This window comes from Caloenas nicobarica, chromosome 13 (assembly GCF_036013445.1).
Source record: "Caloenas nicobarica isolate bCalNic1 chromosome 13, bCalNic1.hap1, whole genome shotgun sequence".
Classification (NCBI taxonomy): Eukaryota; Metazoa; Chordata; class Aves; order Columbiformes; family Columbidae; genus Caloenas; species Caloenas nicobarica.
The window spans coordinates 5,082,347-5,096,533 of NC_088257.1; the positions used below are offsets into that span (position 1 = coordinate 5,082,347).

The 14,187-nt window shown below is 41.2% G+C and overlaps 1 protein-coding gene across 1 annotated transcript in view; it reads left to right on the forward strand.

Annotated features, from left to right (window-relative positions):
• Window positions 1-2,647: 2,647 nt before the first annotated feature.
• The window catches only part of CLINT1 (clathrin interactor 1), a 51,345-nt gene continuing 39,805 nt past the window's right edge, over window positions 2,648-14,187 (forward strand). The window contains exon 1 of the mRNA XM_065644030.1: window positions 2,648-2,843. Coding sequence (XP_065500102.1) covers window positions 2,803-2,843 — 41 coding nt within the window. The 5' untranslated portion in view covers window positions 2,648-2,802. The remainder of the gene's footprint in view (window positions 2,844-14,187) is intronic.

Below are 14,187 nucleotides of genomic sequence, written 5' to 3' on the forward strand. Positions count from 1 at the left end.
AATGAACACCAATTTCATTGCACGATAGCAGAATCTGGGGAACTTGCAGTTCATCAGAAATGCACTTAGAAATTTGATTTTGATCCACTATGGACTGAAGCCAAATTTAAAAAGTACATTTCTATCAAATCAGAAAAGTGGTGTTTCTGCAAGCTCCACTTACAATACTTTATATTATTTCTTCTTTAAACAGAGACTATAAATGTCGTCTTCTACTCCTGATGACCCATGTCCTCAGTTTATTCACAGAAAAAAATGAAGGGCAGGTATCAAAGAGGAAGAGTCATCACCTAGCTTGCTTTGTCAAGTGTTATAATATGAAATTAAGGATCTCCCTCCCCCCAGTCCAAGATGGAAAGGCACATGGTAATGATGTGCCCTACATTTGTGTGGGCAGCAAAGGTGGTGCTGAGTTCAATTAGACACCAGCCACAAACCATCACCATAGATGTTGTGCTGCAGATTAAAATATTATCTCAGTGTTCAGCAGCATTCAAAAAGGCAAACTGTGTTAAGAACTTTTACGAAGGGAACTAAGAAAAAAATATAAAACATCATGAGGCTGTTCAGTGTCTTCACTACTGCATACAGGACTGGTTCTTCCCCTTCCATTTCAAAAACGAGACAGTAGACCTGAAAAGATGTGGCACAACTTCTGAATGAGAAGAAAGTATATTGCAAGTCTTAGCCAGAGTGAAGAAAACAGTGTAGTAAGAAATTGACAGATTTCTAAATTTGCAACTGACAAGGAAAGGAGCAATAGGGAATTGTTATATACTAATTCTCATAACGCTTGAACAGCTAATGCTATTAAGGAGAGGATTTAAAATACACAAAAGGAACTAACACAACAGTTATATCACAGAATTTGTTGCCACCAAGTGTTTTGTAAGCTAATCTGAAAGGATACAAAAAGCAACCAGTTACATTCATAAAACTAAAGTCCATCCAGTGCTCCCAAGCAGAAAGCTTCAGCACCAATAGTCCAGAACAAAGTCCCCAAGCCACAGAAAACTGAAAATAGGAAAGACGTACCCGGGGATTGATCCATTCACATTCACCAGTTCTTACATTCTTTACATGAACATCTAATGCTTACTATTGTCGGTGAGAAGATGTGGGATTTGATGATCTGTTCAGGATGTTCTTATATTCAAACAGATTTCACTGAGATGTTCAGGAGACTGACGCCATGGAAGTATCCATGTAAAAAGATATAATGGGATGTCAGAACACGGTCAGGTGATAGGCTGTTTAGCTTTCCTGAACAGTTCAGAGAACCACCAACTCTTAAAAGAGGTGACTGTTATTTGAGCAGCAGGTACAGTTGCAACCAGTCTTTCCGATGCCTTTTTTTGCTTGCTTTGAGTAAACAATTTAAAGGCAAAAAGTTTACAGATATATGTTGCCTTTGGGTAAAAGCTTGCAGATGTATATTGTCTTTAGGCAAAATATGTTCATTTATGACACAAGCACACAAACAAGAAATATACATCAAGGCTATGTTGAGGACTAACTATAACACCCAGGCACTCTGTTCATGCCCTGTGACGTGCAAAGAAATAGGCAACTTCTGTATCTTTGGAGAAGAAATCCTCCCCATCACGACTGGTCATTCAAAACTCACATTGAAAACAAGTTGCTAGAGAATGAAATTGAATGTATGTAATGAAACTGACAATCCCAATTATAAAATCACTTCACTGACCTCACTGTTTTCATTATACCCAGGGAGCTGAGATTCCCGTTCAATACCCTGCACAGGCAATATTTGCAGACAGTCTTGCAATGCTTGTTGACAAGCATGTTAAAACAGTTAATATCCTCCTGAGGCAGCTTTAATGGATGTGATCGTTCCTTGGCTTTTCATCAATTGGCTTGGTCTTTCTCGAGAAGTGGAGCCGAGGGTCCCCCGTGTGCTGTGCCCCGATGGGCTGTGCTGTGTCTGTGCACACTCTGGGCTGCTCCAGCCGCGCTCCTGGGCTGCATTTCTTGCAGAAATCCCTGTCTGGGCCTGCAGGAGGAATCCGGAAAGTTCTCCCCAAATTCACCACAGTCAATACACCGCGATCAGCAAACGGCCATAAAGACAGAATGCTTCTCTTAAACGAGTTCCTCGCAATAAAAGCAGGGTATTTTATATCGTATTCTAGCCAGACATGACTTTTACACCTGTGTTTTGTGCTTTAACCAGCTGTTTGCACGGACTGCTCTCCCTCCAGTGCCTCGTGGGCTGCAGGTCAAGTTGTTCCCCACAGGCTGGGTGCTGCAGCGGTGCGAGGGCTGGTCAGAGCCGGGCTGAACCGGCAGCCCAAGCCAAGCAGGGCACAAAGCCTGGGCTCTAACGGGGTGTGACAGTGGCTTCGTGGCTCTCACAACGCGGCCAGGCTCGGCTCGGCCCGGCTCGGCCCGCTCCGCCGCCAGCCCCTCAGGCAAAGCCGCGGAACTACAACTCCCATCAGGCCTTGCGCGCAGAGCCAGCGCCGCTCACCGGAGACTAAAGTTCCCAGCAGGCTCCGCGGCCGGCCGGCGCTCGGCTCCCAGCAGGCCTTACGGGATGGCCCGTCCTCCCCGGCCCACCCCGCCGGCAGGAAGACTACATCTCCCAGCAGGCCGCGCGGCCCCGAGACCCTCCATTTCCGGGAGCGGCGCCGCGTCCCTCGCTCGGCAGAGGCGGCGGCTGGCCGGAGCGGGCCTGGCTCGGCGGCGCGGCGGCGGCTGCCCGGAGCGCGGCGAGCGGGGCCTTCGGGGGCCGGCGGCGGAGGGCAGCGAGGCCGGGGAGGTCTCCAGGCGGTCGGCGCCATGCTGAACATGTGGAAAGTGCGGGAGCTGGTGGACAAGGCGTGAGTACGGCGGGGCGCGGGCGGGCAGGGCGGGGGGCCCGGGGCGGCTCGGTTGTGGCCCCTCAGCCGGGCCCGTGCTCCCCCCCGTCCCCCTCACAACATGGCCGCTGCCCCTCCCCCTGCTGAGGTGGCTGCCTCGCACCCCCTGCGTGCCCGGCTCACCCCCTTCCCGCTCCCCCTGGCCCTGCTCCCCCCGTCCCTGCCCGGTGCGGCCCCGGCCCGTCCGCCCGGCGCCGCTTCGGCCCCTCCGCCAGGCAAGGGCAGCTTTCCAGGGAGTCCGTGGCCTTCCCATTATGGCTGGCTGCTTTCCCGCCCCTCTTGGGCTCGTCTGGGCCCTTCCAGCTCTTGGCGAGCTGTGTTTCTTCTTTGGGTACCCCCTTTCCTGCCGGGGTCCCAGGGGGTGTGTGTCCCTTTTGGTACACGAACCTTTAAAACCTGGATCGGCTCCTGCCATGGCCCCCGGGGCCCTCAGGAAGGAGCAGACAAGTCACTCGGAAAGTAGGAGGGAAGTGAAGAACCACCTGTACATCAGGACATTTTCAGAGTGCTTCCAAAGTCGCCACACACTGTTTTCCTCCTCCCTAAGGACAGGTCCCTACAGCAGTTGCCATTGAATCCCCACCTCTGGGCCTTTCAGAGGTGGATCATGGTAGAGGAGTGAAATGCTGTGTCCCACCCCTTAAACACTTAGATAAACTCGCAAGTATCTGAGCTGTTTCCTAGGCTAGAACCTGCAAACTTGGCTATTGTCTTGGCTGTCATGATCACTGTGTTGCAGCCTGAGAACGTGACGCTATTGTTGCATTTCTCAACCACTCCTTTATTTTTGGCATGAGAAAAAGATTGTTTTGCCACCTTTAGAGGCAAACTTGGACCACTTTTCCATGAATTGTGGGCTACTTATAATAATAGTCTGGAGATTAATGTATACCAAATGAGGTTACATGAACTAATAGTTGTGTCTAGCCTTAGAAGTTGAATAGTGAGTTGTTCAAAATTGAGGTTCCATTTTGAACATTTTATACTGTTGTTTCTCCAAACAGTTTTTAAACTGGCCTGCTTTGTATATAGACTTAAAGACAGCAAACTGGAAAGAAAGGGCAGCTTATTCATGATAAGCAAGTGTTTTGCTTGTGGTGCCGTATACCAGACTGAGACTTTTCTAGGCCAAGCCAAACCACCAAGGCTTCCATCCTGTTTACTTTTTATAGCTTCTCGCATGCAAAGTCAGCCCTTGCTAAAGTAGTTTTAATAATGTGACAAGTGATATATAGCAGGACAACGCAAATAGTCCTGTCTTGAGTTCCAGAACCTAAAAGGACACTTTCAGGGAAATCAGGTTTTTGCTTGTGTACTTTTATTTACATAGGATTCACAATCACTATAGCATTATAACACTGTCACTGTTTTTTAAATGTTTACTTTTAAGGATATTTTGTAAGTTATTAAGCCAAACAGTACATCAAAGTCTGATTTGGAAAAGACATTTGATTTCCAAACCAGATGCAAGAAGTGGATGTTTCAAATAATTAAAAAATGGTTTTTTAAATAAACTCCAGTTTCTGGGAATAACATTATCCAAATAAAACAGATTGTGTATTTAAAAAAAAAAGGGGGGAGTGGGAGAGAAGTGGAGCTTGCAGAGTAAATAATATTTGGAGGCATCAAAATCAATAGTCCCATTGTATGTGGTGCAGATTTGTCATAATGTCTTCTGTCTTAATGCCATGACTTACAGAATTCTCTGCAGAAGAGGCTAAGTGATATTATCTGCATCATAAATAACTGCTGATGCTGTGGCAGAAACATACTGAACTTTAACAAGAAAGTCTCTTTCTTTCCTTAAAAGAGGAATATGATTATATGGGGATTTTGAAAATGTGCAAGTAGCTTGAAATTTTGCTACTTCAAACTTTGGTATCTTTGTAGCGATTGTTAGCTCTGCATCTTGGTTTCATATTCAGCTGATACTTATCTTAGAATTTCGCTTACTTGTCTGCTTTTTTTTAACCTTATTTGGACTTCAGGTGGCTGAGAGCTTCGTTAGGTCAGAGATTTTTTTTCAAGGTGGAGCACTTGTATTAAACAATTTTCTGATTTTTTTGGTGTGTGAAAGTTCAATAAGTGATGATACATAGTTAAGCTACTATTAATTTTTTTTTCAATGTCTGCTTGTTACTTTAACAGCAAAAAACTGAAGTAAAAATGGTAGCCTACTAAAATTCTTCAAAGTTTTGGAACCTAACAATAAGTTAACAACTACAAAATACACAGTAAAAATTCAAGTTTATATTTGGTATATTGAAGTATTTGGTATTTATGTTTTCTTTGGTGTGACAGAAGTTGAGCAGTCAAGTTCATTAGGTCGATTCTGTGTCTACACTACAATCACCTCTGGTATTTGTACTGTCGCATTTTCTGGTAACTCAAAAGTATGGATCTGCATACTTTTGTCTGTGAGATAGTTATTTTTGATACTGAATGATGGTCCTGTTATATATGAAATTTAGGAAGACTGTGTGATAGGGTATTGGATTTAGACTGTTTAAGATGTGAAAAGATACTTCGTTATGAGTCTGTTCTCCGTTTTGTTAACTTCATTGTTCTTAGTTGCTGATGTAACTCACCCTTCTTAAATTTTGAGTGCCTTGATTAGTTACGATTGAACAGTAATACCTTGTTTCTGACTGGGCGTAGTCGGAAAGTTTGGGGCTTAAACCAAATAACTAATAAAGCATGTCTGTGCCTAGTACAATTTGCTTGTTCTAAGCTTTATTCTTGCAGTTTCTAAATAAATGTCAGACTTCTTTCACTCTCCAGTTTCTTCTCAGGTACTGCAATGTGTGTGAGAGTTCTTCAAATGTGTGGAATTATATTGAGTTTCTGTTGAGTTTCTGTTTAGCTTGTACTTCAGAAGGTGTCTAAATTTTATTATTTCTTCTGGAATAAGTTCTATTTTACGTTATTTTATGATGTCAATAAATTAACTTCAGAAGGCAGCTTTTCACTTTTTTTTTTAGATGTTCACTTGCATGGGTTCTTTTTCCTCATTAGGGCAAAATTGAATTGGAAAATAAACGGTATAAATGCAGCCCTCTGTGCTCAACTTCTTTGCTCTACAACAGTAAACTCAGTTTAAATGGCAGAGGTTTCTGGTGGCTCAAGTCCAGGGTGGTGCTTGATACAAAGTTTGTGAGTCAGGTGGCATTTCTGAGTCACTCCTGAAGTAATGTCGTAGATTTGATTCTGTTTTGTCCTAGACTTAGGTCTGCAGTAGAAATATGTAGCCTAAGCATTGTGTGCAAGAGGTAGCCAATTTTTCTGACCTAACAAACTGCGTAACAACATCTTAACGTGACAGAGTGCAGAAACACCCGTCGCATACTTCGGATAGCTAGTGGGAGTGTGAGCCCCAAGAACGTTTGGCAGGTGGGGAGGATCCTGGTCCCCACTGCTCTGCTGCACCATGGGCTCTGCAGCTTGGGCTCTGCACGACCTGGTGACAGCAGCCCCAGATGTTCTGAGGCTCACGTAGCAGGGGGTTCAGGTTACCCCATCCTGCTCCCAAACAGCCCTGTAGTTGTGATGAAACTCGAGGGTAAGTGTTGCATTTGAACTGCTTGCGAGCTGCGTGAGACTCGGGATCTGCGGGCTGGCCAGTACTGTGCAGCAGCTTATATGAGAAATGTCATATTTTATTGGTATAGGTGCATCTGTACTTTGATAATAAAACCATCAAAGGCTCCAAACAAGCATCTCCCTACTGTGTGATAACAGAACTGGCAAAATGTCTTGTGGTCCCTAAGATACAGTTCTGGAGTCCTGGCTATGGAAATCTAGAGTATGATGCAACTTGGTAACTTCCTTCTTTAATCTTATTAGATAAGTATATGTTGTTCTTTCTGTTCCCTGTGAAATTTTGAGGTGAGTCCTACAAAGAAAACACCATGGCTTTTTCAAAAGAGAACAGGGAGTATTAAGAAACCCCGTTAAGACAATTTTTAACTTGGCCGAAGCAGAAAGGTATTAGCTTGGCCTCGTGGCCAGGTTCAAAAGCCATATCTCTTTCTAGTTTTGTTGAATTGTCTTTTCTTGAAGCAGAATCTGCTGATTCTTATTTTCCTGAGAAGTTACTATATGTTGTTAACCTAGCACAAGGTTTTTTGGCTTCCAGCAGAAGGCAGAATTTGTGCATATAAAATTAGCAAGGCTAGTCAAACTCCTCATAGCAATAATTCCTCTCAATATAATATGTCATTCGAATTTAATGCTTTTGCTGCCCAGTCTCTGTCACAGACATGTAGGACATGCAGTAAATAGGATGGAAGACCTTCGGACCCATTGAGATTAGATTGCTGCCTGTGTCACAATGTTATGAGACTTTACAGCCACTTTATTTAAAATTTCATTACCTTTCTTAGCTTTTGTGATCTTCTACATGTATGACCAGAATGTGAGCGAGCTCATTTTAAGCACCTTCCACACATCAAAGAGTAAGAAACAGTCTAATTAAAAATGTGGTGAAGGTGACAGATCTGTATGTAGTAAGGATGGTATAATCCAAGTGTTCATTTGAATTGGTTAAGGTGGGTGAGATAGTTGTCACTGAGTTTTTTGTAGTTTCTTGGGTGGATACTTAAAAAGAAGAGAGTCTGTGCATTTCTTCCCAGTATTAGGATTATGACTTTTGCCATCCTCCTGTTTTTTCCCATTCCCTGCCCAGTTCAGTTGTTTGTCCACTGAGTCGTGCCTGCTTTGCTCTTAGACACACCTTCCTAGTAACCCAGCAGGAATGTATTTCCACTCCCTTGTGTTGTAAGGATGGAGGTGAAGCATTATAAGGCCATATTTTCATAGATTTTGCAAGCTTCATGAGTTGCCCAAGTATGTAATATTTTTAGCTGTTTTTAAATGGACAGCAAATGATCTTGTTTAGAAGTGATTGTAATGCTTGTACAGTTACTAAATGCTGGACGCATTTATAACACTTGAGCATTTATTTGTAGAGTTAGGCACTAGTGTACTCTGTTTATTCTTGTGTTATGTATATTCAAGGAGGAAAGATTTTCAGTGTTAGTGGAAAAGGATTAAAGGAACTGCTGTCATCAGGTATAATACAACCAGGTAGATGAGAAGTTCCTTTAGTTAATAAGCAGAGGGTTTTCTTTAGTGCTTCTAATTGTACAAGCTGCAAAGAGAAGGATAAATTATGGGTAAAATAGAGTGAATTACTGCTTTGATTGTCGTTGTAATTCCTTGCTGTTGTAGCCTAAAGCATAGCATGTAAATTAGACCTTGCACTTCAGCTGAGGAGTAGAGGTTTCTGGACAACCCCCGCTTCACAGATGAGGAAAACTGAAAAGATAATTGTGTCAAGTAAACCAAGTCACAGCAACCTGATAACAGTTAAAATGCTGGGTTTGCTGACTTCCAGTCTCATGTTGTTATCTGCTAGCTCAGGCTATGTCTTCATTATACTTATTAATATGGTAAATGCATACCAGTAATTTACCCTACAATGACATGGCTTACAGTTAAAATTCAGTTGCTTGTTGCCTGTAGTATGCTCACGTTTGACCAACGTATAGGCAGAATGCTACGTATACTCAACTGGGGGTTTTAAATCCTCTTGCCTAACTACCTTATTTTTTCAATGTGCCAGTAATTGTTATTGTTTATGGGCGATTTTCTTATGGTTCATGGAATTGTCCACCCAGACTATTGAGCTCTTCTATAATGAAGTGCTGTTTGCTGGATTAGTAATAGCAGACATTATGGTAAATGATCCGTTGTATGATATATCCAGCAAAAAGGTAAATAACTGTCTAACCCTAGTGCATTGCTGTCTGACCTTCCCGTAAACTCCCTTGCTCCAGTTCCAGGATCATTTAGTTTTCTTTATATTTAAGATTTATTTTGGTTTGCATAAGCAAGATCTTCAGAGCACTGAACACTTCCATCGTTTTATGTAAGGGACAGTTAACCCTCACTGCATGAATTGTCCTCCTATTGCTGCTTAAGAGATGTCCTGCTGATAACTGCTTTAAGAACAGCGTTTCATATCATTATTACAAGCAAGGCGATGATTATTATCTCCAGCCCTATAAGGACTTGTCCTCTGCCTGGTTACCAGAGAATGAGACAGAGAAGAAATAGTCTTGGGAATGCAAAGTAAGGCTGTATTTGAAACACATCATTTGGCTCTGCAGCAGTATGCTGCTGGGTCTGCCAAGCACTTGTTGCAGCACTTATTTCTTAGGGATTTCCTCCTTCTTTTAAAAAACTTCCCAAAAGTTGCTGGTTTTAATAAGGAATAAAAACGGTTATAGTCTTTGGGCCATGTAATTTAGTGTTGGTGATAAGCATCTTTGAAAGTGTTATGCTCTGTTATCTCATGTACTTAGATATGTCATTCTCCTGTTTGAATATTCAACTGGTGGAGTAATCGAAAGTAGGTAAATGTTACAAGCTGAAGTGTATATTCAGAGTTAGCGTAAGGTAGAATCACAGAATCATTTTTTGGTTAGAAGAGATGCACAGGATCATCAAGTCCAACCATAACCTAACCTAACTACAGCACTAAACCATGTCCCTAAGAACCTCGTCTAAACGCCTTTTAAACACCTCCAGGGAAAAAAAGGATCGGGAAAACTCCCAGCAGTGTGAACCAAACACACAAGTTTCGTTAACAAACCACTTCAAGTGGTGCTTTTGTTAGTGCTCTTTCAAATTGCCATTTTACACCCTGCGGAAGCTAACAATAGTTTGTATTACATTACATAAGCTGTTGGTCTTATGTATTTTCAGGGAATCTAAATGATGTGTGCATGTGTGATAACTTCTATGTCCTTGAATTATTTTTAAAACATAGCTTTGCATCACCTTGCCAGAAATAAGACTAGATCTTCTGCTTGGGAAGTAAGTAAAGCTGGTCAAACTGAAGAGCTTTACCTACATCACTGTGCAACTGTGGTCAAAAGGATCCAGGTGCTTGGTTGAGCTCTGTGCTGCTTCCTCTTGGTTGTGTTGCCAGCTAGTGCATGATAAAATATTAGCTGATTTGCATAATTATTTTATATACAAGGTACAATTACTTCCAAAGCATTGTGCAAATGCATAACACACTGCTGCTTTCTCTCCTGCCTGCTTCAAGGTACAACTCTAAGCATTGCATTAGTCCTAAAACACAGTATTAAAATTCTGATTCTTGTATCACATATCTACCTCTGTACATTTAAAGTTTTAAATGAATTTCTGTATTTATGTGACAGTGATAAACTTTTGTATAAACAGACAAGATGCTGGAGAATGAGTGAAGCGTTATCTCATGGGGTGGTAGGTTTAGAACACAAAATTGTGTTGATCTTAAGAGTTGTATGCTTCATTTTGGAACTTCGGAATTTCTCTCATTGGTTTATTCTGAAGTTTGGGCTACAGCTTGTCCACGAGTCATAATACAATAAGTCCCATTTGAAGGTGGGAAACATCTCCAACATGCAGAACATGACTTGTTGCTTCAAGTATGTTCCAGATACTTTGCTGGCATGTGCTTGATGCGAAACTTCAACTTGTAAATCACCACTGTGTATTCCGAACTAAGATTAAGATAGTAATTAAAAAATGGGGGCGGGAAATTGAGATTCCTTGGTTTTGGAAAAAGCAAGACATCTACTCTCTTTAATTGCTTTTTTACTAAAACAAAGGAGTACAGTAGCATAAACTTCTGTTTTAAGTTGGCTGTTTTATGGACTTTTAAAAATGCTTATTTTTTTATTCATAAGGCAAAACTAACATAGGTCAAGAAAATGAAAAACTAAATGAGAAGCAAATGTACCAAGTGAATATAGTGTTCAGTTTTGCCATTGATCTTTTTCCAGCTCCATATAGTGTGCTGGATCTTATTGACATGGGTCATATGGGCCCAGTTATAGACCAAGATTGACAGCTGCTGTTGTCTTTCAGTTTGGAGCATGAGCTTTATTTACCTGTTCCATTTGAAATAAACAGCCGTAGTATAGTTAAGACTTTCTTTTAAGGGTGCTTGGTAGCCTGTTTAGAAAGAGCAGTTGTGTAGGAGAGCATAACTCTTCTGTGACAAAACAGTCCCTCTGTTCTGTCTCTCTGAAGAATAAGATCTGCTTCTAATTGGGGTGCACTTTATTTTTTAAGGTACAAGTGTCTGTTAAGATCATATGAAATTGTTCCAAGTTGGTAGTTCGCTTTTTTCCAGAAAGCTATGTAGGCTGTGGCTCTCCGAGTACTTCTTTCCGTAACAGTGTTAGAAAAAACTATTCATTACTTATTTATTCCTGCATCATGTGCTGTCTAAATAAGGTGGTTTCGGTTGTCGTTTGGTGAGCCGGACAGAGGAGCAGATCCAATTGGAAGCTTTCTCTCTCCCAAAAGGAGTTGGTAGGTTATTTCTTTTTAAGTTAGATTAGTTCCCTAGACTCGTTTGCCATACAACTCCACCAGTATTTGTATCGCATGTCTGAGGAGGTGGTGCTGCGTTGGGAGAGGAGAGAGACGATTAAAGCTGGTGTAAGCAGAGGACACGGGAACACGTGGCTGAATCTCCCCTTGTAGTTGCCCTGAAGTCTAAAACATCATCAGCTCTATCACAACTATGAAAACATAACCTAAGCCATGAAATCTTAGGTTGTAGTTTCACAGTCAGCATAAGCGTGGGCTGATGGTAAAAGAGGTTTCGCAGCCTTGGTCTGCCACAGCCAGCACTTTTCTCCTCTCTTCCTTTGGCTGGCACTGACATACTTTCTGCTTGATGAGAGAATCTCTCAGGCTAACCAGTTGTTTTTGAGAATTTAATTCTCTACTGGATCAGTTCCCTGGTGTAGTTAACTCCATGGTCACACAAATATTTGTACTGGCATAAAGGAAGGAATGGCGTTTGAGTAAGAAGGAGGGCAAGGTACAGGTTCAGTGTTTGAAGTGCACCCTTAGCATGTGGTTTCACAACAGGTTGACGAACTTCAAGATTGTTCTTCCACTGAAAGAGAATGTCACACTTTTATACCTGATCGTTCACTGTCTTTGGCTTCCTTATGCTGCTACTGTGTAGTTCAGTATTTGCTTGTGCTGTCTTGCTGATAGAGCTAAGAAAACCCCAAGCTTTTAGGGTTTGGAGCTGATTTGGCTCTGTGCTGTGTAAACAGCTGCTTCTGGCATCACAAGCCCTTGTGTTGATAAGGGAAAGGGCAGGCAGATTGGCAGGGACCCTTTTTTAATGCGGATACATTTTTGCCTAACTTTATGTATTATTTGAAACTGTACCGTATATGGTTTGTTAGCTACAAAACTGCTCTAAACCATCACAAATTTAAGTTAAAAGTTTAAATTTCCAAAGGTTGCTCTTCTGTTTTGTGGATCACTGTTTCAGGCTCCTGAGCTGACCTTCCAATGTTTGTATCACTGTTGTGTTGGGGGGGTATGCATCAATATGTCTAATTCCATTCCCTGGTCCTAAATTTGGGAGAAGGGGTATAGACTGAAATAGATAGTTGTGTATCTTGTATGGTGCTCCTTTGAGTGATTCAGGCTGGAAGTGACCTCAAGATCCAACAGATATTCATATGAGAGATGCTTTCAATTAAATTTAAAAGTGCAGGTAATTATATTGGAACTACTGGTGGTGTGTATTTCAGTTATTATAGAGTGGTGAGAGTAGTATTCTAAGTCGACTGTTATTTTAAATATATTAAATCTTTTCGGATGTATTTGGTTTACCACTAAAAATGAAACTAATGTGACAACACCGGTATTATTAGTATGTTTTAAGGAAGATACCTCAAAGCTGTTGCACTCTTCCCTCCCCTCATCCAGCTCGTGTGTCCTGTTCTAACCAGTTAAATATTGACTGCATGCCTAATAGATATTAACTGGTTCATTTGGGATACAATTAGGAATATTAGTGTATATTCAACTTGTTTAATGAGACTGACCTGCATTTTTTTTAATCTGTTGTAATAATAATGAGCCCTATTGGGAGTTAGGGACTATGTAGTTTGTGTTTTTCTCTTTTCTTTTTTTTTTTTCTCTGCTCTGTTCTGACTCATAACAATAAATGTTTTTCTTGTTAGTTGCTCTCCCCATCTTGCCAAGCTGTTTAGAAACATCCTAATGTACACTACAGACTGTTCAGTGTTTCCTCTCAAGACTTAACTTCAGTAAACAAATACATCCCTATGTGATTCTGGGGAGCTATGTGTTTTGTGTTCTATGAGACTACTCAGGTGGAGGTGTCTATTTTGAATGTAAAGATAAGAAAAAGGCTTTAGATAACTTTAGATAATTTTATTGGAGTTGCAGTGGGTGAATGCATCTTCTGAAAAATAAATTACGTCCTTCGTAAATTACGTCTGCAAACAGAGCAGATACCTTAATGATTGCTGTCACTTTTAATTATTCATTGTTTTGACAATTATTTAATTAGCTATTCCTCCATCTGACCATGCAAAGAGAGGTGGGGGGAAAAAAATCCCTCTGTTCAAAGGTGTGTATTGTCTAAATGAGTTAACTTCTATCACAGCTGTTTATCTCTCCTTGCTGCCAAACAGATAATGCATGTCTTGAGACAGCTGAAAATGTAGTGCTAGTAGACTTCTAATTGGAAAGTGGAGTCTCTTACCTTTAGGGTAAAACTGCCAGCATCAGGTTGTTAATTACACAGTAACTTCTGTAGCTGCAGACATTAGTTCATAAAAATCCAGTAATCTTATGATTAGTGAGTAAATAAATAAATAAATTGTTCCTTTATTGAACCATGGTGAAATTAGTTTGTTGTAAATACACAGTGTAATTCGAAATTATCATCTGTATCTGGGCAGGAACTAGAAACTGGGTCTCTGAGACAAATGAAACTGCTCTTGTTACTTTTTTAGGACGTAAGTTACTTGATCTCCTGGAGGAACCAGTTTAACAAATGATACCTATGAAAGGAGGGGAAACATCATTATCCTCCACAAATAAACTCGGCTCGGCATTTTGAAAGTTAATTTGTATGTAATTTGCCAGACTCATTCCACAAAGAACATTTGCTTTGAGTAAAAATGTATGTGTTTGAACTTGTGGGTTTTTTTAGTTTGCCGAGCTACCCTTTTTATTTAATGTGAGATACCAATCTGAAAATTGTAATGAAATAATGAATATTAATATCATAACATTGATATCATAATACTTCACTTACTCCGAATGGTGTGTTCTTACTGCTGGTGCCCGTTTTTGGATACTCAGCTGTGAACAGCTGTAGGACACTCTGCCTTTAACTATCGACCAAAGTTACTTTGTCCAACTGCTTAATACAGTAGTAGAAGGATTTCTAGGTTGT